At 44.8% G+C, this 27,582-nt stretch overlaps 1 protein-coding gene and 1 long non-coding RNA gene across 2 annotated transcripts in view; both read right to left on the reverse strand.

The window, feature by feature from the left end:
* Nucleotides 1-18,260, reverse strand: part of GPAT4 (glycerol-3-phosphate acyltransferase 4) — a 33,981-nt gene extending 15,721 nt beyond the window's left edge. Inside the window, exons 1-2 of the mRNA XM_059155946.1 lie at nt 18,117-18,260; nt 5,183-6,188 (exon numbers count right to left, since the gene is read on the reverse strand). Coding sequence (XP_059011929.1) covers nt 5,183-5,347 — 165 coding nt within the window. The 5' untranslated portion in view covers nt 5,348-6,188; nt 18,117-18,260. The remainder of the gene's footprint in view (nt 1-5,182; nt 6,189-18,116) is intronic.
* Nucleotides 18,261-25,044: 6,784 nt separating this feature from the next.
* Nucleotides 25,045-26,878, reverse strand: LOC131820417 (uncharacterized). Its single transcript, XR_009349630.1, has 2 exons — nt 26,505-26,878; nt 25,045-25,375 (listed from the first exon to the last, which is right to left on the reverse strand). It is a non-coding gene; the product is annotated as an uncharacterized LOC131820417 (long non-coding RNA).
* Nucleotides 26,879-27,582: the final 704 nt, after the last annotated feature.

Genomic DNA, 27,582 nt, shown 5'->3' on the forward strand with positions numbered 1-27,582 from the left:
CTCCATCGGCCACTTCTGCTCTAGAGTCTCATGTTTACAATTGCTGTAATGTTTACAATGGTCTCTGACCTGACCCAATCAAGCCCTTGCACATGAGGCAAAATCACCCAGGTCATTTCTTTCCACCTCTCTGTTTCCAGGCTTCCTACTTTCTCTTTCTTCAAACCATTCTCAACTCAATGGAAAGCCACTTCCAGGACTTGTACCCCAGTAATACCATCATTACTATATTGAGGGTAAATGTGAAGCACCAACATTAAGAAAACAACACTTGTAAAGAACACTGCTGCTCTTTGCGCACAAAAACCTTCTGCAACTCAGCACCAGACAGGACCTACACTCAGTCGATGAAGTCTTCCAGGAAAGCGAACCGAGAAGACACCCACCTACCTTCTCCCCTTGGCAGGGATACCGGGATTCATTTTTATACAAGGATGCGCTGATTATGGGAAACTAGCTATTAAGCCAGGGCTTGCTTAGTTCTGCCAAAGCACAAGTCCAGGTACTGCATGGACCAACAGGATATGCATTATGAAGATTACTTATTAAAAATGGCCAATAAAATCCCCAAAGAAAATACAAATACAAAATTAGATATATACACTATTAACATAACCATTAAATATGTATGCAGTTGTCAAATACTGAAAGGTAATACATGTACAAAAATGTTAAGGTATTAGAAGCTATGTAAACATGAATGAATGTTTAAAATTCTTTAACATTATATTACTTGTCTGATTATCTATTGCTACATAACAAACTACCCCCTAGCTCAGAGGCCTAAAACACCACCACCACTTATTTTGTTCATGAAGCTGCAAACTGCATGAGGTTTGCCATCAGCTAGGTGGCTAGAAGACTAAGGACTGGGGTCCTTTGTGGACTGCTCGCTCCTGCATGTAGCACTTGATGTTCGCTGTCAGGGCATTCCTGGGGCTGTGAGTTGGAATACGGAACATGTGGCCCGGGCTTCCTCACAACACAGCCGCTGGGTGCCAGGGGCAAGCACCCCAACAAGCAGTAGTTATACTGCCATTTCTAACCTAATCTCACCTATTACACAGTAAAATTCATGTCCATTACGTTCTGTTTGTTAGAATTAAGTCATAAAGCAGGACCCCCTATCCAAGAGGAAGTCAATCAGACTCCACCTTTTGATGGCAGACCTCAGAATCACTTGGGGAGTTTTGAAAATATACCCATCTAGACCAATTAAGTTAGGATATCTGGGGAGATTCTACTGCTCCCAAATAAGTACTTTTAAAATGCTTCCCCAGGTAGTTCATATGTAGTGGGGGACAGTCCCACAGAATTACGGTGCTCTCTGAGCTTTCCTCCAGCTCCAAAATTATACACAGCAGTCTGATTTAGGAAGGATAGAGAGGCTAAAAAAGATAAAATAAGTCTATTAAAAAACACCCACATATGTAGAAGTAAAATGCTTGACAATAATAATTTAAAGGATATTAGAAGAAATGGAATTAATATTGCTAGAATTTAAAACAAAACAAAACAGGACAAAAACACCCACAAGTGGGGCTCCTGGGTGGCTCAGTTAGTTGAGCATCTGCTTTCAGCTCAGGTCATGATACCAGGCTCCCGGGACTGAGTTGACTGGGCTCCTTGCTCAGCAGGGAGGTACCTGCTTCTCCCCCTGCCTGATGCTCTTCCTGCTTGTGCTCTTTCTGACAGATAAATAAAATCTTCTAAAAAAAAATTAAAATAAGGGGCACCTGGGTGGCTCAGTTCTTAAGCGTCTGCCTTCGGCTCATGTCATAATCCCAGGGTTCTGGGAATGAGCCCCACATGAGGCTCCCTGCTCTGCAGGAAGCCTGCTTCTCCCTCTCCCACTCCCCCTGCTTGTATTCCCTCTCTTGCTGTCTCTAATAAATAAATAAAATCTTTTTAAAAAAACTTAAAAAAATAAAATAAAACCAGTTGTGCCAAATCCAACTTGAGTCTAATACTAATCCTGATAGCATTCAGTTCTTAACTGTCCATTAAGGTCAACTCAGAACAGTAACAGAGTCCGAAAAGACCAGACATTCCTGCAGAGCCACCTACAACCTTGCTGGAATGGTATCAGTCCTTTCTAGCCCACCCCCGACTCTAGCTTATACGCCAAGTTGTAATTATCCATGCGGCTCAACAGGACAGTACCCAGAGTACCCAGAATCCTTTCAGTGCCTGACAGACACATCTCTAGGAAATAGAAGTACAAATCCAGTTCTTGAAATCCTAAATCTTGAGGTCAAAAATGGGTACATACATAAATATACACACATATACCCAAATCACTTCTAAATCACTGTGCCTTAAACTAGCAATTTTCGAGGCGTGATCAGCAAAGAAAATTCTCTGATGGCCCAAGATTACCTATCCCAAGGATCAACCCAACCATATATATTTAACGAATTTCAGCTATGTAATTATAATCCATATTAAATGTTACAAAAATATACATTTAGAAATACAGTCATAATTAGAAGGATTTTAGTTGACTAAACTTTAAAATATTAACTTGAGGAGATATATTCAAAATGGAAGAGAGAATATACATGGATGCTAGGCCTTCTGTGGCCCAAAGTGATGCAAGTTAGAAAATGTTAGCTACTGCGGAATAACTCAAAGGCTAATGCTATGATTTCTATGTTTTAAAAATAAAGATTTCCATAGATCTGTGAGTTAGCCACTTGCTTCTAAACTTGAATGAAAGCTAGCCATCACTCAGTGTTGTCTCCTGAAAAGTTTACCAGCTGTTCTACTGCCCCTCTACTGGTTTTTCACAGTGGCAAAAGGGCCACAGTATTAACGAGTATTAAGTTATATGGCCCACAGGAATCCTGGGCTCTAATGAAGATTTTCTTGGACTGAAATATAAGAAAATCACATTTCCTGATTAATTAAAATAAATACTACACATAAGCAAAGTAGCGGGTCCAAAGACCGACTAGGTCGCCACTTCTCAAACTTCAGCGTGCACATCCATCACCTGGATCTTGCGGAAATGCAGATTCTAATTTAGCAGGTGTGGAGTGGGCCCAAACTTCCATTTCTAACCTGCTCTTAGGTGAAACTCAAGCTGTATCCATACTACTCTCCAAGAAGCAAGTAACTAGATAACCTCAGAGACCATCTGCAGGGCTCAAAAATCAAACAATCGACAACAGTACTCAGACACAAACACGTACACTCTAGCAGCAGTACTGACAAGAGCCAGAAGGTACAAACATGCCAAGCCACCTCCCCTGGTACAGGAATGGATAAACAAACCATGGTACAGAAACACAGTGGAATATTATTCAGCCATTAAAAAAACAGAAGTACTGGAATACATTATAATGTGGATGAATCTCAAAAAGACGTTAACTAGAAGAAGGCAACCACAAGAGAGGGCAACCACAAGAGAGCACATCTGCTAGAACTCCACGAATACGGACTGTCCGGCACAGGCAAATCCAGAGCTGGAACATAAACTCATGGTGGCTGGAGCATGGGACAATGGAGGACAGTTGCTTCATGGGTGTGGGGTTTCCCCTGCAGAGATGAACGTGTCAGGGAACTCAGCAGAGGTGATGGCTGTACAACACTGTGAATGTAATAAATGCCACTCTTACATGTGACAGAACATTCTTACAGGAGTATTAAATACCAAAACCCAATATTCAATAATACCCAATAAAAAACAGTTACCACTATAAAGTAACATTTCTAGAACTCAATCATTCAGTCTCTGTTTTCTCACTGACAAAATGTAGATACCCTATCCACTGAAGAATTATAAGGAACCAAAGGAAAATGAATGAATTTATTCTGAACCATAAGATACTATATGAACAAATAACTTCTTAAATTTTTTGTTTTCTCAAATTATATATGGTCTCAGCTATGAAAAAGAATACCTGAGGATTTGGTGACAACTGAAAACAGATATTGCTAATAAAGTACCAACTTTCTGGATAGATATTAAAAGTCCTGTGGCAAAGATCAACTTCCAGAAATAGTTCCTTTACACTGTGGACTGTTTTGTTGAGGGTATCATTAGCTACTTCTGACATATGTTAAGAAGTTAATTGTCCTCCTGTATCTTTAAGAAAATCAAACAATTCATCAAATGCCCTGCCCCGTTATCTTTCATCTGAAATGCAGGAACCTATTTAAAATATTTAAGTCTAAAAAGAGAAAAAAGTCTCTCCCAAACCTATTAGTGAGGGAATATGTGAGCAGCAGCTCTGTGTTTCATTATTTGCTACATAAGATAAGGCAGAGTCTGGCAATGATTTTTTCTTAAATGCTAAGCCCCTCTCTTTGAAGGTATGGAGTTATGGAATAGGTTCCTTTGCTTGGAAGAATCAAGCATACATACAAGTACCTTACCTTGGAAAGAAAAGGTCTGTTAAATGCTTTCACAGGTACACATTTCTCTGTATGCAATAAAGAGATAATCTTTCAAATAAGAAAAAAACTTTGCTGGGGCACCTGGGTGGCTCAGTCCATTAAACATCTACTCTGGCTCAGGTCATGATCCCAAAGTCCTGGGACTGAGCCCCACATTGCGGAGGGTGGGGGGTATCCCTGCTCAGCGGTGAGTCTGCTTCTCCCTCTCCCTCTGCCTGCTGCTCTGCCTACTTGTGCCTCTTTCTCTCCATCAAAAAGATAAATAAATAACCTTAAAGAAAGGGACGCCTGGGTGGCTCAGTGGGTTGGACGACTGCCTTCGGCTCAGGTCATGATCCTAGAGTCCCGGGATCGAGTCCCGCATCGGACTCCCAGCTCCATGGGGAGTCTGCTTCTCTCTCTGACCTTCTCCTCATTCATGCTCTCTCTCAATTAAATAAATAAAATCTTTATTTTTTTAAGATTTTATTTATTTATTTGACAGACAGAGATCACAAGTAGGCAGAGAGGCAGGCAGAGAGAGAGAGAGGGAAGCAGGCTTCCTGCGGAGCAGAGAGCCCGATGTGGGGCTCGATCCCAGGACCCTGAGATCATGACCCGAGCCGAAGGCAGCAGCCCAAACCACTGAGCCACCCAGGCGCCCCTAAATAAATAAAATCTTAAAAATAAATAAATAAATAAATAACCTTAAAGAAAAAAAAAAAAAAAGAAAAACTCTTTACTAATAACAGTATTTCTCCCCTCCTCTGTGAAGCAACCATTTGTAAATAGTAAAACTTACCGCAAAGATTTTTAACAAAGTTTTCATGTAGAGCTTTCGGATGCCAAAGGAGACTCCAAAAATGGCAGGGACTATGATGAAAACAAGGAGGAGGGTGAAGAGGACAGTCAGGGAGATGCCCAGAAGGTTGACAATCAGGCTATCAAAAGGCAGCAACAGGAACATGGTGGAGGATCCAGGCAAGGCCAGTGCCCTCCCCCGAGAACAAACCACCGTCTTCCGATGGTCCCGTCAGACAGCACCAGCCTGGGAAAGAAAGCAAGTCCCCATAGGATAGCAAACCCTGTTCCAAGTCACATTATTTGACTGCCTACAGGCAGAAGGACAGTAAAAAAGGCCACAGGAGGCAGCCCGAAAATGCCAGCTCTCCCAGAATTGATGGACTTTGGAAGTGAATGAGGCAGGACCAATCTTCAGTACAAGCATCCGAGTCCAGGCAGAGATTGTGTGAAAGTGCGTAGTGAGGGAGGGACCTCTGCTCTGCTACTTCCCGCTCCTTCCAGAAGTTTTACTTTTTCTTTCCTGCTCAAGAGCATTTAACAGATAAATCTGTCCTGAAGATCTGTCATTGCCAGAAGTACCAAGAAGAGTTCAACTTGGTGCCAGAATAATCCTGATAACTTTTGTGGGGGCGGGGGGTGGGGTGACTGCTGGCTCTTCACACAGAAGGCTACCGAACTTGAATATGTGGAAATTAAATAATTATTTTACTTAAAACTCCTTCATAAGCTGAAAACTGTGTTCATTGTAGAGAGTTCACATCTGGCCCCATTCTTCCTCTCGAGAGGCTCCTGGTGCGTGCTGCTTCCAGGACCCTCCAACTTGGAGAGCTACAGTCTTTGCCAGCAGGACACAGATGCTGGCACAGAATGTCTCATGCTGCCTGCGTTGAGTGTAACTCCAGACGTGTCTGGCATTGGTTTCCTCTGGATATTCTTCTCCCTAAGGCCCCCTTCTCAGCAGTGACCTGGGTTCTTGGCAAGAAGTTGCTTACATGCTGCCAAAGCTGGGGGTGGAAACAGAAACACCATCAGTCACACAAATCAAGAGGAGAAACATCAATATGCTTTGGAGGTGGGGGGGCCTGTTGTAGAGTAAGCCTAGAGTCAGTGCCAGCTTCTCGAGTCATCAAGGTCAAAGGGAGCAGGCACAGCAACAGGTTGCAGACGCAAATGCAGAAAGCAAATGGAGATGTTTCATATGGCTTTAATTCCAACAAATAATCTGTGGCCAACTTTCTGAAGAGAAAATATATGGATATATGCCACATTTTAGAAGTCTGGACAAAAGATACACCATGTATGGATATATACCACGTTTCATTTATACTACAGAAGGAGACCGCCCTCCTACTTGTCCTCAGCTCCCCAGAGTCCTTGTCTGCAGACGCAACCATGTTACCAGCTTCATATTTTTCCCAAGGTATTCTGTGCTGAGGAGGAAATCATAGCTTGCTTTTCTGCTTACCCCTCACCCTGACAACAATAATGACACCACATTCTGCACACTGTTCTTCAACTCGTGTTTCAGTTTGTGTCTTCAGCTTACCGTGTCTTGGACGAATACTCCATCAGCACATGCAGAGCTCCCTCACTCTCTCCAGGTGCACAGTTCTCAACTTTAAGACTATATGTACCAGAGGGGCACGTGGGTGGCTCAGTTGGTTAAGTGACCAACCCTGGTTTCGGCTCCGGTTGTGATCTTAGGGTCATGGGACTGAACATTGCAACAGAGTCTATGCTTAGCAGGGATTCTGCTTAAGAGTCTCTCTCCCTCTGACCCTCCCCATTTGCATGGATGCCTGCACTCTACTCTCTAACAAATAAATTAATTAAAAAAAAAAAAAAAAAAGAGAAGAAGTAAGGCAGAAAGACTGTACCATAAGTCAGTTAACTGGTTTCCTGAGGTTGAACACCAATGTTTCCACTTTTTTGTTATTTAAGTAATGTAATGAACAACCCTGTGCATACGTGATTTAGCATACAAAATGCACATGGAAATATAAATATATTTTCAGGATAAAGTCTAGAAATGGAATTGCAGGGGAAAAGGAAACACAGTTATAATTTTATAAGATGTTATCACACTTTCTACATGTTGATTAAACTCCAGCTGTCTATCTCCCACACTGGTCACTCTTTTTTGTTTTAAAGACTATTTTCCTTAGAACAGTTTGGGTTTCACAGCAAAACTAAATGGAAGATAGATTTCCCACATACCCCCATCCCTAACATGACTAACATATGTATAGTCACCCCATTATCAAGAGCTGCACCAGAAGGGTACATTTGTTACAAGTGTTGACAAACCTATACTGACACATCAGAGTCACCCAAAGTCCACAGCTTACATCAGGGCTCACCCTTGGTGCTGCACATTTTAGAAGTCTGGACAAAAGTAAAATGACATGTATCCACCAGGATAGTATCGTTTAGTATTTTCATTGCCCTAAAAATCCCCTGGGCTCTGATTATTCATTCCCCCCTTTCCTGAGGCCCTACCCTGGCCACCACTGCTCTTTTACTGTCTGGGTAGTTTTGCCTTTTCCCGAATGTCTTACAATTGGGAGTCGAATTTTCAGATTGGCTTTTTCCACTTAATACAGCCACTCATGAACTCCACTATTTTAAATATCTTACAAAAGCATTTCAATTTTATATTACTTATCCCTAACCACAAGTTACCAATGCAAGTCCTGCACTTGGGAAAGTCCTTTCAAATCTCTGGCAAACACTGCAGCTTCACACCAATCATCTTCTGGCTCAGTTCCTACACATTCAGAAGGTCAAGAAATTGAACAAATAAGTAGGTTACTACCTTTACCTTAAATTTTGTCCAGTGACTTTTTAGAACTCTTAGAGGCCTTTCATAGGTTCTTTTATAACCTGCCAACGGTATTACTTCCATTTTATCAATTAGGAAATGAAGACAGAGAGAGACAGATCTAGTTCTTCAGACTCCTAACCCAGTACTGCTCCCATTACATACCCACATATTTCATGATTAAATCAAAAGGACAAGGTATTTCGTGGCACTGAGTCACAAACAGTAGTTCCTGTTTTGGATCCTCCAGTTCTTCCACATTCACATGGTCACCACCACTGCTAACTTTTACCGCATGCTAACAACACCACAGAGCCTGAGCTCACATGGCAAACATTTTCCATATCTGACCTCACCTAAGTCTCACAACCCTATGGTGGAGTTTTACTACCACTGCTATCTGACACAGGGCAAAACCGAGGCTTAGAGGATTAAGTATGTTACCCAGAATGACACGGCTACTAAGTAGCAGAGCAGGAATCTGGAGCAGGGGCTCTGTCTCAGTCCCTGCTCTTTAATCAGTATGCCCTCCTAGCTCTCAAACTACCCTGGAATAAATTAACACTTCCTTTGTGCCAGGCCTGGTCTACAGAACTTTCTGTGGTCAGGGAAAAACCACAAGGCCAAACTGGATTCATGTATCAGAATTTGGTGTTCTCAGAATCCCAGGTACAAACCTGCTCTTTTATATAAACTGGCCAAACTGACTCCACATGCCAGATTTCTAACAACAACCCAGCAGAGGTTGAGGAAATTAGAAATATTCCTGATTAATTTGCTGAGTCACTGTATTCTTTAAACCTAATTCCTGCCTAAGTGTAGGGCCACATCTCTTCCCCTCTTCGGTCCCTGTCTCCCTTGTCCAGCATTCCCCTGGGAAAGCAGCAGCAAAATCCCTCCGTCCCACTGGCCATGGTTACCCTGAGTTTCATGGACACAAGGTGACAGACACTAGGGTCACTGTGACTTCCCATCCAAGAGTTTAGATCTCTTTTCTTTGAATCACAATCAACTGACAATTCCCAAGGTTATTCTGGGTTCATGTCCCCAAACATTAAACACATTTAGCAATAAACTAATTTCTTCACTTAGTTCAAGGGTTGGAGAACCAGGGCCTGTGGGGCAAATCTGGCTTTGGCCTGTTTTTCTAAGACTCGCAAGCTAGGAATGGTTTTTGTATCTTTAAAGAATTGTAAAAAAACAAAGAATAATTTGTGACAGAGACCACGGCCAGCAAAGTCTAAAATACTTCCTATCTGACCCTAGAGTTTGCCAACCCATGACCAAGCCACTCTTTTCCCCCTGACCCAGAGGCACTCCCCTCTATGGTCCTGCCCACCCCTTGAGCTCATGTTTGTGAGTGCCAGACTCCAGAACAAAGAGAATAGTCACTTAGCCAAACAAGTTATCTGGCCAACGCTGAACAATCCTCACATAAATTCTTAGAAGTAAAGAGAAAAAGCAAGCAAACTGCAGTTATCAAACAGAGTTCCCAACATCTTGCTGGATTAGCAGAGCAGCCACTGAAACCAGAAGACTGCTGTCTTAGGCCCCTTTAACACAAACTTTGATATCTGGAAATAATATCAGAAAATTAGTCATGGCAGAGCTCGACCACACCACAATTTCCAGATAATTGTGGATAAATTATCTGGATAATTTCACTTAGAATAATCTCACTTAGGAAAGGCTATCCCTTTGCTTCAAATAAATATGACTCCATAACCATGAGGTAGTATTTGCTCATTTCTCTTAATTTCCACAGCTTTCAGCCAAACTCACACAGAGTTATTTGCACCAAAGTACCCCTAACAGCCCAAAGGGTCCAGAGAAAAACCCAAGAACCAAGTAGTTATGAGCCTCTCAGAAGACACAACCCACCACTAGCTAAACTCTTCAGCCCACTGAATGGCAAATGGGGCCTTTAGGCTTTAGGCCCCCAAATGACCCAATTTCTAGTGTTCCTCAGTTCTCAGAGTGACAAGTTCATTCATTCAACATATATTCACTGGGCACATAATATATGCCACACATTAGGTCAGGTGGTATTTAGAGGTGAGCAAATATGCCTAGAAACAGGTGTTAAGCAAATAAGCATACACAAAATTTCACACTTTGATGATTGTTAGCAAGAAAAACAGGATCCTGGAAGAGAAAATAACAGAGGGAACTTCATTTATATCAGCTCATTTAAACCAATTCTGACCCAATCACAAGACAAGGACATTTATGATTCTAACTACAGAACCAAATACAGCTGACCCTTGAACAGCAATACAGGTATGAATTGTGCAGGTCCACTTACATATGGATTTTTTGGAAAAATATAGTGCCATAAATGTATTTTCTCTTATGATTTTATTTAAAGATTTTATTTATTTATTTGACAGAGAGATCACAAGTAGGCAGAGAGGCAGGCAGAGAGGGGGAAGCAGGCTCCCTGCTGAGCAGAGACCCGGATGTGGGGCTCAATCCCAAGACCCTGAGATCATGACCTGAGCCAAAGGCAGAGGCTTAACCCACAGAGCCACCGAGGCCCTCCCACTTCCTTATGATTTTTTAAAAATGTTATTTATTTGAGACAGAATCTGTGCATGCACACGCGAGAGAGGGAGCAGAGGGGGAGGGAGAGGAAAAGGGAGAGAATCTCAAGCAGACTCCATGCTCAGGGCAGAGCCCAGAGCAGGGCTAGATCTTACAACTCTGAGATCATTACCCGAGCATAAACCAAGAGCTGGGGGTAGAGGTGGGGCGGCTGGGTGGCTCAGTCGTTGGGTGTCTGACTTTGGCTTGTGTCATGATCCCAGGGTCCTGGGATCAAGCCCCACATCAGGCTCCTTCTCCCACTCCCCCTGCTTGTATTCCCTCTCTCTGTCAAATAAATAAATACAATCTTTAAAAAAAAGAAAAGAAAAGAAAAGAAACGAAACGAAACTAAAAGACGGACACTTAACAAACCAAATGAGCCACCCAGGCTCCCCTCATTATGATTTACCGTGGGACAACCATGACCTAAGCCAAAGGCAGCTGCTTCACGACTGAGCCACCCAGGCCCCCGGGCCATCAGAATTTTAATACACACAACCTCAGCTCCAGAAATTCTACCTCTAAAAATGTATCTTAAATTAGATTAAAAAAAGATAAATCAGAGGGAGGCCTGGATGGCTTAGTCAGCTGACCATTCAACTCCTGATTTTGGCTCAGGTCATGATCTCAGGGTCATGATCTCCACCGTGGGCGTGGAGCCTGCTTAAGATTCTCTCTCTTCTTCTCTCTGGCCCCCTCCTGCTTGCATACTCTCTCTCTAAACAAAAAACAAAGAAACAAAAAACCTCATAGATTAGTGCAGTAGTTTTCAACCAGGGGCCATTTGCCCCCTAACCTCTCCCTCAACACTCTCCCCACCATTTGGTAATGTCTGCAGACCTTTTAGTTGTCAGGACTTGGGACGGGGAGCTACCGGCAATGAGTACAAAGACGACAGGATATTGCTAAACATCCTGTAATACGTAGGTCACCTCTGGCAGCGAAGAATTACTCGGCCCCAAATGACAAGGGTGCTGAGGCTGAGAAACCCTGTACTGATGCATATATAAGATGATGTGTGTGCACATTTTCTGACTGCAGCACTGTCTATAATAGCCAAGGAAACATCACCGGCCACAATCAACAGAAGATACAATGGAATGCTATTCATCTGTTAAATGAAAAAAGAATTTACTTGTGCACTGATAAACAATCTACCAGTTAGATGCCAAACAATGCCCCCAGTAAATACCAACTGAGAAGGAGGAAAAGGAAAAATATATACAGTTTATATGTATTTGCAAAGATACAGATCTCTGGAAAGATACAAAAATGGCTATAGTTGCTGCCTCTAGGAGTGTAAGGGAGAGGTCACTTTATCTTTTTGCTACCTTTAAAATCTTATTTACCATTTTGAATAGGTAACAGTGCTGAGTGAACTGAATGTCAAGTGTATCAGAGTAGTGGAGTAGAAGAAATTTGCTTGAATGGAAAGCCCTTGCTTCGGAGGAAGTATACAGTGTTTCCAAGGGAACAGGGCAGCACTCAGAGCTACTAGGCTGAAGTGAATCTGAAGCGCTAAAAAAACCAAGACTAAAGACAGAGCTGACATCGATCCTAGATAAAATAAATGGTTCAAGACCAAGTCAAGATACAGTAAGCTAAAGGATAACTCAACTCACCAGAAAGAAGACAGTAATACAGTCAGTTCTGGGGTCTTCGTCTTAACTAAGTCACTGACCTTACATAACTTTCCCCTTGCCTACAAAGGACTAACCCAACTTGGAACCGGGTAATAAGAAACCTGGTACCAAGATCCCCCAAAGCAACATGAAATCTCCAGAGCTGGAAAAGAAAAAAACAGACAAAGGTCACAGGATATTTGGTTCTGGGGTCAATCAGCCTAAGAAAGGACAATTTGACTTACTGGAGTTTTAAGACCCACGACATTTCATTACCTGACCTGAGCGCTGCTCTGAGAGCTCCACATATGTAATTGGAAGCAACTTTCTGGACTTTTATTTACTTTTTAACTTTTTTCTGTCTGGCTTATTTCACTCAGCATAATTACTCTGAGAGTCCTTCATGTTGCTGCACAGGTCACGAGTTCATTCCTTTTTACTGCTGAGCGGGAGTCCAATATATAGGTACACCACATTCACGTACGCATTCACCTACTGACCAACAACTGGACTGTTCCGGTTTGGAACTGTTACGAATAAAGCTGCTATCTACAAGTCTTTACACAGACAAACAGTTTAATTTCTCTTGGGTAAATAAATACCTAGGAGTGTACTGATGGGAGCCTAAAGCAGGTGTATGTTTACCTGCTTTCTTTCTTTTCTTTCAACGATTTTATTTATCTGTCAGAGAAAGTGCAGAAGCCCGGGGAGTGGCAGGCAGAGGGTGAAGCGGGCTTCCTGTTGAGCAAGGAGCCCAGGCAGGACTCTGCCGGACTGGATCCCAGCAGCCCAGGGTGGTGAACTGAGCCTAAGGCAGACTTAACTGAGCCTCCAAGGCATCCCGCCAAACTGCTTTCTAAAGGGTTGTACCAACATTTTGCATCCTCACCAGCAATGTACAAAAGTTCTATTCGCTCTACAACCTCACTACCACTTGACAGGATCAGTCTTTTTAATTTTAGACACACGAATTGATGTGAAGTGGCAGCTCATAGTTTTAATTTGCATTTCCCCAATGACCAATGATACTGAATATCTTTAGTGCTTATTCACTATCTGTCTATCTTCTTTGGTGAAGTGTTCAAATCTTTACCCATTTTTTATTAGGTTATTTTATTAGTTTTGCTACTGGTTGTTTTTTAAAAATCAAGCTCCCTACCCCACCCCCAACTAAATAGTGTTATTTTAAAATGAGAGAGCATTATTCCTGGCCTATACACTTTAAAATGGTCAAGATGGTTAGAGAGAGAGAGAGAGAAGATTGATCCCACAGACCCCCCCCCCCAAAAAAGGACAAGAAAGCATTTCATCACAAAGGTACAAAATTTGTGGACCATCAGTCTTCTCTATTCAACTTGCTACAAACTTGAAGCAATCCTAATTATGCAGAGAAAAATCACTAAGACATGAAACAAAAAAAAAAAAACAATGATCACAATCACAAACTATTGTAACCTCAGAATTGAGAATTACTAAGAACCTAAAATCCTCCTTTATCTTTATGCTCAGCTGACAGTGACTCCGTGTTGTCCAACACAGCAGCCACTAATCACATATAACTCGTGAGCACCTGAAATGTGGGTAGTCCAAATTGAAATATGTTGTAAATGTAAATAAGATACACACTGGATTTAAATGTTCTGTGAAAAACTAAATGTAAAAGACCTCATTAATAATCTGTATCTTGATTACACATTTAAGTGACATTCTGGATAATTTGGGTTAAATAAAATACATGATTAAAATTATTTTCATGTTTCTTTGTACTTTTTTAAAAGTGGCTCTTACATGGGACGCCTGGGTGGCTCAGCTGGTTAAGCATCTGCCTTCAGCTCAGGTCATGGTCCCACCATTCTGGGATCCAGTCCCACCATCAGGCTCCTTGCTCAGCAAGGAACTGGCTTCTTTCTCTGCCTGCCACTCCCTCTGCTTCTGCGTGTGCGAGCGCTTGACTGTGCTCTCTCTCTGACAAATAAATAAAATCTTTGAGGAAAAAAATTTTTTAAAAAAAGTAGCTATTACAAAATGTAAAATTATACATACGATGTGTTCTCTATTTCTATTAGTTAACACTGATCAAATATGTTTATTATTTATTTATTTATTTGACAGAGAGACACAGCAAGAGAGGGAACACAAGCAGGGGAGCAGGACAGGGAGAAGCAAGCTTCCTGCTGAGCGGAGAGGCCAATGCAGGGCTCCGATTCCAGGACCCTGGACTGGAATCATGACCTGAGTTGAAGGCAGATGCTTAAAGACTGAGCCACCCAGGCGTCCCTATTTATTTTTATTTAAAGGGGCTCCACACCCAGAGCAGAGCCCAATGCAGGGTTCAAACTCAGGATCCCAAGATCAAGAGTCAGATGCTTAACCAACTAAGCCACCCAGGTGCCCCAGATCTGAAGCGTTTAAAGAAGACCCTGAAAATAAAATATGTGCATTAATAACAAACATAAATATTTTTTCCCTCCGCATTCCTCTGCTGTGTCAAGAAAATGGTCCCATAGAGGAGCTTAGAATTGGAACTCAGGAGTCTCCTTAGTTAAGAGCTCAGGCACAACTTTGTTACTACCTGGTCTGTACATCATTCAGCTTCCCTGGATTTCAATTTCCTCACCAGTTTTTTTGGAATTTTAATTCAAAAGGTCAACAAAAACTTACTATGTTCCTCCTTTTTACAAAGCATCATTCTAATATTGCAGATCTTGGGCTTCTAGTTTATTTGACAGAGAGAGAAATCACAAGCAGGCAGGGAGGCAGGCAGAGAGAGGAGGAAGCAGGCTCTCTGCAGAGAAGAGAGCCGGATGCGGGGCTTGATCCCAGGATGCTGGGATCATGACCCGAGCCGAAGGCAGAGGCTCTAACCCACTGAGCCACCCAGGCACCCCGGGCTTCTAGTTTAAAAGAAGGTGCAATGCACACTCAAAGAGTGCCCAAAGAAACAAGACGATGCCGTGACTGGGTGGCAGGTGCATGGGTATGCATATTTTAAAGGAGAGAGAGTACCTTTAAAGGAGTTAGAAGCTTTAGAACATTCCTACAAATTCTAAAATTCAGTGTTCTTCAAGCTATCCTAAGTATTCTATAGTTTAGTGATACATGGAATTGATGATACTTGATCAAGTCCTCCTTGAGCACAATGATGCAGAAAGAAGTAAATGCCTAGCCATAATGAGGTTCTATTTTATTTGAAGAAACAATTTTGTAGTACAGTTCAATCAGGATCAGATAATCTCTGGCTTCTATCTCCAGAAAGATTTTTAATAAAAGGTAACATTTTGTGATGTTCATACAGATATGAGAAGTGGTTTATTCTTCAGCAGAAACTAGCTACAAGGTTAGAATCCTAGCTAACCACTGCACTCTTTCTGATACCACAAACGCACACACAAACCCACATGAGGGGTACCCGGGCGACTCAGTCGGTTAAGTGCTGACTCTTGATTTTTGGCTCAGGTCATGATCTCAGGGTCCTGACGGTAAGGCTCTGTACTTTGTGTGGAGCCTGCTTAAGATTCTTTCCCTCCCCTTCCTCCTCCCTCTCTCCACCCTCCCTCTCTAAAAACAACAAAAACCCCACAAAACCCACACAAAATCATAAAAGTTCTCCCTGCATCCATGTCTGTAGGGTAATGATTTACCAAGACACCCCAATGCTGTTCTCTCACACTTAGTTTCATAAGCTGAATGCATGGGACGACCCCTGTATTTAAATCACAAGCTAACAAAAGTAAATCTTGAAAATAATTTACAAACACTTTGTCACATCATATAAACACAACTTAAAAGCAAACTCAATGAACTCTATATACAGAAATTCCTTTGCTCACAGTATTCCTTGGAGGTAAAATATCCTCTCCAATTTTAAGGGTGAAGACTCTTAAACTTCACAGCACAAAGTGTGCTAAGAAATACATACTATGGTATTGTTAAAAACGAAAAAAAAAAAGAGAAAAAAAAAGAAATGAAAGCAAACACCTAATCCATGTTACATCTAGCTGAGGATTTTTATCTTTTAATGTCAAGAAAGGATGTTTCATAGAAAGGTTCTATTGTTCTGCTATCAAGAGCAAAACCAGGAGTGTATGCCAAATCATTCATTTCCCTTAGCTGCTCTTTCTGAAATAGCTGTGAATGTTATCTCCATCTTTTCAAGTTCGTAATTATTCTCAGCTGGTATTCCCCTTCTAAGGTCACACTTTTCCCATGTTTACTAAAACTGGGATTAGAATTTCTCATTTGTCCCATATATGACATAAGAAATATTTTAAGACATATCCCCTAATTTCATTATTCCAGAAATTGATGGAAAAGTTCCTATTAACCCATCCAAACCTTTCATTGTTAGAGCCCTTCCACACACTTCCCTTTCCTAAAAGAAACAACATAAAGGCAGTATTAGGAGAAAGAAGAGTGAATGTGGAGTTGGGCAAGGTTTCCAGCCTCAGTTGGACTCTTATTCCTAGTGATCCGGACAAGTCACCGAACCCTTAGGACCCTGAGGGTGCATCAAAAGTGAAAAAGGAAGATGACCTGTTAGTTCTCACTGACATCTGACAGACTTTTTCTTTCAACCTGTCCTCTAGTACCTTGATCATTTTAGGTGCTCTCTTCCCGCCCTTCTTCAATGTTATTACATATTTCTTAAAGAAATTCGAATAGTAGACTTTGTCCCAGAAAAGTACGTTATGACTTTACACAGTACGATCTTTATTTTGAATCTCAAGCTACTGTTGACATCAAGGACTTATCCCAGAGCTTAGAGGAGGGGGAAATGGATGGGACAGGCTTAACCTGAAAATCAGTCGTTGAGGCTGGATGCTGCTACATGCTGGCTTACTATTTTATCTCTTTTTGTATATCTGAATCTCCATAATACAAGGTTGGCAGAAAGGGGAAAAACAAACACAAACCACTATCAAGTGAGGAAAGAATACCAGACTGGCATTTATGATGCCTGTTATGATCATGACTATGTCTTTGGCACAGGGATAACCGCTTTCCCACCATCTCCCTTGGGTTGGGACAGTATCTACAGGAGATGAAACTGAGCAGAGGCACGCAGGGTTCAGTCAAAATTAAGGAAAATGAGCCAAAAAGGAAATGCTCTCAAGGAGGTTATCGCTGGGCAGACCCGTGGCCCCGCCGGCAGGAGCGGTGCAGTATGGAGCTTATTTCTAGAGCGGAGTCGATTTTCCCTAACTTCGAAACTGCCGAAGTTAAAACCCTCCATGAACCAGAAGGGAGAACATCAACAAGACCCTCTGGAAGGACGCCTTGCAGGGCGCCGTATCGAGACGGGAAGGCGAAGGGTTTCGGGGTTAAATTCAAGAAAGAAAAATGGGTTCTTCTGGAGAAGCAGCGAGGCCCCTCTACATCCCAGGGAAGCCGAAGGACAGAAAGAAATTACAGGTGAAGCGCCTCCTCGTGATCCCCGGTGCCCCCTCGGCCGTCCCAAGCTCCCCGCCTCCACGCTCGGGGACGACGCGCGGCGGAGCACCCGGGATGCGGGAGAAGCGTGGGGCGCCCGTGCGGCGCGGGGCCACACTGAGCAGGGAGTGGCAGGAGCGCCCGGCACCGGCCTCCGGGAGTGCGGGGCTCCGGCCGCTGCGGCGGGACCGGAGCGCAGCAGGACCGGAGCGCGGCGGGACCGAGCGCGGCGCGGCTAACGCTCGCCGGGGAGGGGCGCGGACGGTTCCACTGCGGCCGAGGGGCGGACCGCTCCGACAGGCCGGGAAACCCCGGGAAGCGGCGATGGTGTCTCCTGACGCCGGAGCGGCGCAGGGAGGGGGTTCCCAGCCCGCAGGCCGCTCGCGGGGTGCCTGGCCCCGAACCCCGCGGCCCGCAGTCGGCTCCCCTGGGGCCTGTGACCTTCAGGCCGGCGGGAACCCGGTCATACTCACCGGCCGTGAGGCTCAGAATCTCCCAATCCCTCCGCGGACGATCCCTCCCGCCCTTGGCCGCCGCCGCCGGCCGAGGCGTGCGTAAAGACGTGCGCGCGCCCGCCCTTTGTCTACGCCGCTTTGACGTGACCCCTCGCGTCCCATCCCCACCCCTCCCGCCGTTTAATCTCTCGCCCGGCGCCGGGCGCGCGCCGGGCGGGGACCCCCCCCCCCCGAGGGGCGGGGCGCCGCGTCACCTGCCCCCGGTCGGGCGCGCCTAGGACGGATCGAGGCGCCCCCTGGCGGGCGAGGAGCCGGTACCTCGGGCAGGCCGGGCGCCGCAGAGGCTGATACTGTGCTTCCAGGGCGCTGGGCTCCTGCCCCTCACCGTGGCGCGCGTCCCGGGGATTCCTGCTCTGATAAGGTGGGGCGCTCCCTAAAGAGGGGTCTCCACGTTTCTGAGCTGTGCCCGGGCCCGAATACGGGGTACTTCCCCCAGCGTACACTCGTGTAGGTTCTAGAGAGGGTGGGATCAGTCCGGATCAGCGAGAAAGGCTTGAGTCCCTAAATTATCTTGTCATCTTGGGGCAGCTGTGAGTGCGCAGTGAGATACAGTTCTGCACGTAAAGAACCTAGCTCAAGGCCTGGCACGTTCAAGAAACATTAGCTGCCATCACGTCGCCGTCGCTGACACCACCGTCACCACCATCTTCGAAACCACCCTCATCATCCCCGAGTCTCATTGGTCTTGCTAATGAAGCCAGGGAGTGCGGGGGGGTTTGTGGAACTTTCCAATGGATCTCTTGCTGAAGTCCAGCTGGTGACTGCCGGAGTTTGCCTGTGTATTTCTGACCAGCACTTTAGGCTTCAAACGCCTAACCCAAGAACCCAAGTTTATCATCTTCCCTCAAATGGATTCTCCTTAGGAAAAAAATCAGCCCTTCCCCTTGTTCGTTCTTTCTTTCTTTCTTTCTTTCTTTCTTTCTTTCTTTCTTTCTTTCTTTCTTTCTTTCACAGAGAGAGATGACAAGCAGGCAGAGAGAGGCAGGCAGAGAGAGAGGAGGAAGCAGGCGGGGCTCGATTCCAAGACCCTGCGATCAGGACCTGAGCGGAAGGCAGCGGCTTCAGCCCACTGAGCTACCCAGGCGCCCCTTCCCTTGTTCTTGAAAGACATTTTCACCTCCAATACCAAGCCTTCCCACCCAACCCCCAGTTTATTCTACATGCTAGTGTCAGATTGCCATTCCATGCTAAATAACTTGATAATAAATTTTCAGGGCAAGGTCCACATACTTTGGCCTCAAAATCTATAAGAATGACGGCTCTGGGGGCGCCTGGGTGGCTCGATGGGTTAAGCTTCTGCCTTCTACTCAGGTCCTGATCTCAAGGTCCTGGGATCCAGCCTCACATGGAGCTCTCTGCTCGGCAGGAAACCTGCTTCCCTGTCTCTCTGCCTGCCTCTCTGCCTACTTATGATCTCTCTGTGTGTGTCAAATAAAATCTTAAAAAAAAAAAAAAAAGAATGATGGCTCTATTCCAGAACACTGGGCCACTCATCCCTACTCATCACCACACCTGCTTGGGACTTACTCCATATTTTAAACTCAATCATTTATTCATTTAACAGATCTTCACGGAGCCCTTCCCATGTGGCCAGTTTTTCCCATTGTTCCAATGACAATACAAAATTGAATGATGCATGGTCATGGGAAATCTTCAACTAGATTAAATTCCATAAAGGAAAGTGGACATGGGCTAGAGTTTTGAAGTGGTCACCACCACCTTAAATGCTTTTTGGATTTGGATATCTGGTCTTCTTTCCTGCTGCTAGAAATAGTTTGTGCTCTACTTTTGTGTATTCGTGTTTACATTTTCTTTTTTTTTAAATATTTATTTGTTTGTTTGACATACAGAGATCTCAGGTTGGCAGAGAGGGGGCAGGAGGCAGGCTTCCCACTGAGCAGAGAGCTGGATGTGGGGCATGATTCCAGGACCCAGAGATCATGACCTGAGCTGAAGGCAGAGACTTAACCCCCTGAGCCACCCAGGCGCCCCGTGTTTACATTTTCTTACCATTCTCACAATATATTACCATTCTTTCTGGACGATAATTTTGAAATTAAAAAATGTTTCACATTTTAGAGACTCAACACAAATGACACTGATTGATTCTTTGCCCAGCCAAATAGTAGACTCAGTTGTTGGGTATAAACACACACACACACACACACACACACACACACACTCCTTGATGCATCCTCTAAACTGCTTTAGTGCAGGAAGGCAATCGAACTTCCTTTTGAAGAGGGAGCCAGAATGGTTCCCTCTGGCTCCAGAATTTTGTTTGCAAAGGTCAATGATCTGGGCAGATCGTTGTCATATCCACTTCTAGGCAGAGAAATACAAACAGGAGAGATAAGATGAGTAAGTAATGCTTGAAAAGTTAGACACACAGTACGTTTATATAGCCCACTGCCTATACATAGCACAACTAGGCTTACCTTTGATGTGAAATTCCTTCTCACTCTGAATTTGGACTGTCTTTAGGTTGCTGTTGAGGTTTCGCCACATTCTAGAATGAAAATGCTCTTTTAATACAAAAACTGTGGGAGTAATCTTAAAAACCTGATGAAGGATAGTCCATTAAGAAAGGGGGATCTTGGGGCACCTGGATGGCTTATTCAGTCAAGTGTCTGGCTCTTGATCTGAGCTCAGGTTACAATCTCAGGGTCTTGAGATAGAGCCCCCCCACCCCCCGCACTGCAATCAGCAGGAGTCTGCTTGAGATTCTCTCTGCCTCTGCCACTCCCCCCACCAAACCCTGTGCATGCACACACTCTCTCTCAAATAAATAAATAAATCTTTTAAAATAAATAAATAAATGTAAAAAGGGGATCACAGTGTTGACAACCCCCCACTTTGAGCTAATTTCCCAAAATGTGCCTCTGTAATCATTGTTTTTGCTGCATGTATGGCAAATGGTGCTATGAACCTGGGAAGATCCTCCTTTTAAAAGATACTCCTTCCCCCAGTAGAATGATCCCATAAGTGTGCTGCATAACTTCCCTGTCTTCCACAGATATCTCTTCATGTGTAAAGTCTTTGACATTAAGAGGTGAAACACAACTATTTATTGAACAACTATCAAGACCAATGTTCATTTCTAAGTACCAAGAGAAAAAGACAAATTAAGCAAAGGTGTATTCTTTTAATCTTATTTTTATTTTTTAAGGATTTTATTTATTTATTTGGCAGAGAGTACAAGCAGGGGTAGGGACAGAGGGAGAGGAAGAAGCAGACACCCGTACTGAACAGGGAGCTCTAGATGGGGCTCTATACCAGGACCCTGGGATCATGACCCAAGCTGAAGACAGATACTTAACTGACAGCCACCCAGGCATCCCAAGCCATGTTCTTTATTAAAAAAATTTTTTTTAAAATTGTGGTAAAATATACATAAAATTTACCATCTTAACCATTTCTAAGTGTACCATTCAGTAGTGTTAAGTATATTCACATTATTATGTGATCAATCTTTACAAGTTTTCATCTTGAAAAACAAAAAATTGTACCCATTAAACAAAAACTACCCATTCCCTCTCCCCTAGCCTTAGGCAACCACCATTCTACTTCTGTTTTGGAGTTTAATTACTCATACCTCTTTCATCTAGTGAAATCATAGAATATTTGTCTTTTCAGGGCTGGTATATTTCACTTAGTCTAATGCCTTCCAGGTTCATCCATGTTGTAAGGCGTTAGCATTTCCTTCTTCCTGAAGGCTGAATAATGCCGTGCTATAAGTGTACGCCACGTTTACTTTACCACTCATCCCCTGATGTGCATCGGAGTTGTTTCCACCTGTCGGTTGTTATGAATAATGCTGCTGCAAACATGAATATGCAAATATCTGAGATGCTGCCTTCAATTCTTTTGGATCTAGTCCCCAAAGTGGGATTGCCAGATCATGTTGTAATTCTGTATTTAATTTTGGGGGAACCACCATTTGTGATGCTCTTTGATGTAGGAGTCTGAAGTTGGGAGGAGAGCTCCAGTGATTTAAATCTGAGAGTCATCAGAATATGGCCGATACACGTGTTGGATCAGATCAATACAAGCACACTCTGACTTAAGAAGCAGAGACGTTGTGGTTAAGAGCAAACTGAAGAAGACAGGTTTTCTGACTGCATCCACACTGTGGTTCTCAACTTGAAAATTCACAGACCCAAATTTGTCAATTCACAGCAAGATGATTCTCTGTTTCTGGGGACTGATTTGTAGTAATCAAATCTGCAGGAGACACTGATAAAGGGGGCTTTTGAAAAATTAAATTAGGTGGATAATTGAAAATGCAAAATTAACTGGAATACTAGAATCCGTTAGTTCATACCGTTATGGCAATGTCTCCTTGGGAAGCCAAATCAACATCAATACGTTGATGATAAAGTTAGAAAAAAAGAAAGAAAGAAAGAAAGAAAGAGGAAAGGAAAGGGATATTTAACTCTAAAGAATCTGGCAATTTGATATACCCCAGGAGTTGTGCTTGTGTGGGGTTCTACCTGCCAAACAACCAAAAACACTTGGCTGAGCAGAATGTCCTCTTGGATGAATACAGCCATCCCCTCCTCTTTGCCCAGCTCTCTATTTTCCAAAATTCATTCCTGCCTGCCATTATCACCCCCTGCCTTTCTGGGATCCTGGGGGGTGGGGAGAAAAGGGAAGTTTCCAATTAGTGTAACAACAATTCAAGTCTTGTGGAAATCACATATATAAGTAAGGCTACTTAAGCTAATTGAAATGTAATTTTGGCAAACACCTACTCATCTTTTAGGCACTCACTTTGGGGGTCAACTCCAATAAGACATTTTCTCTGATTTCTTCTTAAGTGCTCATTCATTCTGTGTGGTTCCCCTCCCCCCGTTTTTTTCTCCTCTCCATGTGTGTCTAACACTGCCTGATGCCTCTCGCATTATTTTTATCAATCCTCTATATGTATGGCTCCTTTCACCAGACTGTGAATTTTGTTTTATCCATCTTTCTAGCCCCAATAGTTAACATGATGTCTGGCACATTGTGGTTGCTCAGAAAATATTTGTTGAATGACTTAAAACTACATGATGACTACCAGAAACTTGACAAAGTATGCATGTATTTAATAAAGTCATGAATGAACTAGTACCTAATGCATGAGATTTGGTAGACAATACAGGGTGTGTGGGGGAAAGACAGTCAAAGGGGTCACTGAATGGAAAAATTACTTTCATAGGAAAGGTCGTCATAAATTAAGCCAGCTTGTCTTAGTCTGACTTTTGAGAGGTCAAGAGTCCTCGGCCACTTTTGTTTTTCTGAGATTATCATTATAAAAGAGAAAAAAGAATTAGAGGATTACAACTGCGGCATACAATTCATGTGTGTCTTTCCAAAATTTACAAACACTGTTATGCTATTTATAAACTAAGTCTTTATAAAAATATCAAATATTAATTCAATGATATACTTTGTGATCTGGCATTAAAACATGTGGAATTCAAGGCTGACTAAGGAGCAGCATCTCTTTTCAATCCGGTTAGCTCTCCCTGTGGTTGCAGGAGCATGTCACTGGAGATAATATCTTTTAAGTCTAGATTCCTCAGCACCCCCTTAAACTGTGAGACCTGACCTACATGGTCTTCCAAGACTTCCCATCTCCAGTGGTGGGCCCTGACCCCAACTTTATTTTCTGAAAAGCTCATCAGGGAGATTGCAGAAGACCCTAGTCTCATGAGAACGGTATCACAACGCATTCTAGGGGTAAGTCACTTTACAGCTGACTGCTCATTTTTTCTGTTGATTCTTACAAGCTTTAATTTTGGACACTGACTCACAATCCTAACAGCATACCCTGTGGGGACTGCCCACCCTATTCGCCATCATCTCTTAAGAAGTCAAGACTAGAGGGGCGCCTGCATGGCTCAGTGGGTTAAGCCTCTGCCTTCTGCTCAGGTCCTGATCTCAGGATCCTGGGATAGAGACCCACGTGGGACTTTCTGCTCAGCGGGGAGCCTGCATCCCTCTTTCTCTCTCTGCCTGCCTCTGCCTACTTGTGATCTCTCTCTCGCTGTCAAATAAATAAATAAAATCTTAAAAAAAAAAAAAAAAGAAAAGAAAAGAAAAAAGGAGTCAAGACTAGAAGCTCCAGGTGGGGGATGGGGAGGAAACAGTGGAGGTGTTGTAGGATCCCTTATCAGATGAGGAAGCTGCAGCTGGAAACTTGCCAGGTGGACCCCTATCTTTACCCTGTTAACCACCTGGGTGTCTTACCACAGAGCAAGTGACCCAAGGGCAAGCCCTCTAAGGGACAAATAAATAAATAAATAAATAAAGCAAATGTTGCTTGCTCAATAAATGTAGCCCAAGGAGTCAAGGATCAGAGGAGATGAAGATTTCAAAAAACAAAACAAAACCCTTATGTTGAAAATTTGTCATCTAATGAACGATAATCTGAGAGAATGAACAACCTCTGAACAGAGGTTAAACTCTTTCAAAGACCAAGGATCTCAGAATATTATAAATTGAATACTCCTACATAATTTGAACCCAAATGTCTTACGTGTCCCAGGTGTGGCCAGCCTGTGGGCCAGCAATGTATATGGTTGGGACTGTCCCAGGCTTCCAAGGGCCTGAGGGGAGCAAACAGTTCAATAAGCAGTTTCAGTCAGTTTAACACAAGATAATTGTATTTATGGGAGGATAAATACAAGAGGGAAAGTGTGTGGGGGAGGGACAGGGAGCTAGGAACCAAGGTCTGGCTTCTGGGTCTAGGTAAATTACACTTCAAAGAATGTTCTAAGAGGTTAAAAATGTTTGCTTTTAAAGTACATTTATTTTAAGGTAGAGTTTCCCCAGACTCTTACTGGCTGGAAGAGGGGGAAAGGGTCTGGTGTTGGCAGACGATACAAGATGAACTCCTGAAGATGCTTTAACAAATTTATTTATTTGTGATTTATTTATTGGCACACATTGAAGAGGCAAGACGATTTTGAGTTACCAGAAAATTAGCCCTTTCAGGATAGGGAGGAAGGTAAAAGAGCACATATCTGTGCTGCATCTTTATCTTCGACCTAAGGAACTCCTCCTGACCCTCTCTGCCAGGCCTTTTACAGAATTACATGTAGAAACTTTATTTACGGTCCTTCTGTTCCACATTCCCAAGGCTTCCTTCCCTGCGAAGGGTAAAGGGTGCCCTTCCGAGCATCTTCCGGAAGGAAATCTCATTCATTCGCTCAGGAAGTGAGCCTGTCCCCCTAGAAAGAAGAACGAGAGGCATTCAAGGGTAGGGTCCCGAGAAGAGGGGCGCGGCTGCAGTTGCCTCCATGCCGACCCCCCCCCCCACCCCGCCACCGTGTGAATTGGCGGGTAGTCACAGTCTGGGTGAGGCTCCTGGAGAGAGAGGAAACACGCACCACCTGGGCAAGAAAATCAAGCTCTGCCTGGGCAGAAAAAGTCATTGCCCAGGCGCAGCGGGTGGGCCCTCAAGAGAGTTCAGTTTCAGTCTGACGAGCGGGACTGTGAGCTGCGCACCACGCAAAGCTGCTGAGCACACCCTAAAGAGGAGCAGAGCCGGATGGCGTCCCCAGGGCGCGGGACTCTAGGTGGCCTTGCCACCTGTAAGCCGAAGCTCTCAGTCTCGTCTCTGCAAGGACGCGTGGTGTGAACGCTGCGCTTCTTGGAACGAGGCGCGGGCATCAAAGGCGGTGCGCACCTGCAGGGCCTTCTGGAAAGCCAGAGCGCGCGCCCGCAGGGTGCCTCGCAGGGAGCCCTCTTGCCGCGCGCTCAGCTCCGGGCACCCTCTCCGGATCTGCGGGCGTCCCCGGAAACCGCGAGTCCCGCCCAGGTGCGGGGAGGCCAGAGGCGCAGGGGGATGGCGGTGGTGCGAGGCGCGGCAAGTTGGACGGGTGACACGAGCCCTCCTCGGAGTCTCCGCCCACAGCGTCCTCAAACGTGTGCACGGATGTCAGCGAGAGCCCCTTGGTGTCTGCAAACACCACCTGTTTCTTGGGGCCCTGGGGGTTAGGAGGTCGTGCCAGGCAGGAGCGCAAGGGCCTCAGGGGCCGCAGCTGGGCTTGGCCGGATCGCGGGAGCTGCTGCGGCAACCTGCTGTGGCCGAGGCAGAGGTGCATGGGGCGAGGCACAGGGGACAGGCCGGCAGCACTGGGACCTTCGACAAGAGGGCAGGGACATTCTGAGGACGGGGCAGAAGGACCTGGCATTCCCCACGGGAGCCCAGCCTGCCCTTCCTCCCTGCCCCATCGCTGCAATTCTCCTCCCCTGGGGTCCCCTGCCCGCAAATATCTGATGAAACTGGGTAAAAGGAAGCACAGGCAGGCGGGGTCTGTGGGGAGCCCGTCGGTTCCCGAAGGCTGGAGCACTTACCCCTAGCGGCTCCCGGCAGCCGCAGCTCCGGACGTCTGGGACCGCCCTCCCCAGCGGGACGTACTTATGCGCTCCGGACCCCCAGCCGGCCAGCCGCTTCGGGACACTGGCCCCTGGAGGCGGCCAATCAGAAAGGCCTTTCGCGTCCGAACCGCTTGGGGAAGCGAAAGGATGTGACGAGAGAGTGTGACTCAGACACTTTGCCGGGGGCCGCCAGAACTCCACCCCTGACCAGACAGCCCGAGGGGTCACTCTGGGGTTATCCGTGGTTGTGGTCGAGGGCGAGGAGAGGCAGGGCGATGACACGGGCCCAGGCTTCCAGGGAAGAGAGGGTTTCCAGCGCACTGCACTGCGGCTGGTTCCCCCCCAGGGAGACAGACTTTTCTCTGCCTCTTCCCTTGACAGAGTCTGCTTTGCGGCGCTTCCCTGTGCAGTGACCTGTTGCCCACTTTTTGGCTGCCCTTCTCTCCACCTCAGGGATTCTTCCCAATCACGCTTGCCACTGCCTTCTTTCTGTGTTTCTGTTTCTGCAACGATTTATTACTCTGTACCCCTTGGTGTGTATGTGGGTGTGATCCAAAGTAGAGAGGAAGGTCACTGGGTGAGGCACTCATTGACCAGTTATCACTCATATAGGGCCTGGGGCTTGGATATCTGGTTCAGTCAGTTGTGGTCCGAGTGACAGGGTCATAGGCTACAAAGTCTCTCTATAAGGAATCCCACCGGGCAGGCGGGCACGGCACATCTGTGCCAGACATGATCAGATCAGATTGCCTCAGGGGCTGGACAACTTCCCCTGTGTTCTCACCTCTGGCATCCTTCTCCAGCCTCCTCCGCAGACCGCTGTATGCTCTCCATCCCTTCAATCTTTTTTTTTTTTTTTTTCTTCTCAAAGATTTTATTTATTTACTTGACAGACCGGGATCACAAGTAGGCAGAGAGGCAGTCAGAGGGGGGGCGGGGCAGGCTCTCTGCTGAGCAGAGAGATCGATCTCAGGAACCCAGGATCATGACCTGACCTGAGCTGAAGGCAGAGACTTTAACCCACTGAACCACCCAGGCGCCCTGCAATCTCTTC

Source organism: Mustela lutreola, chromosome 18 (genome assembly GCF_030435805.1).
Source record: "Mustela lutreola isolate mMusLut2 chromosome 18, mMusLut2.pri, whole genome shotgun sequence".
Taxonomy (NCBI): domain Eukaryota; kingdom Metazoa; phylum Chordata; class Mammalia; order Carnivora; family Mustelidae; genus Mustela; species Mustela lutreola.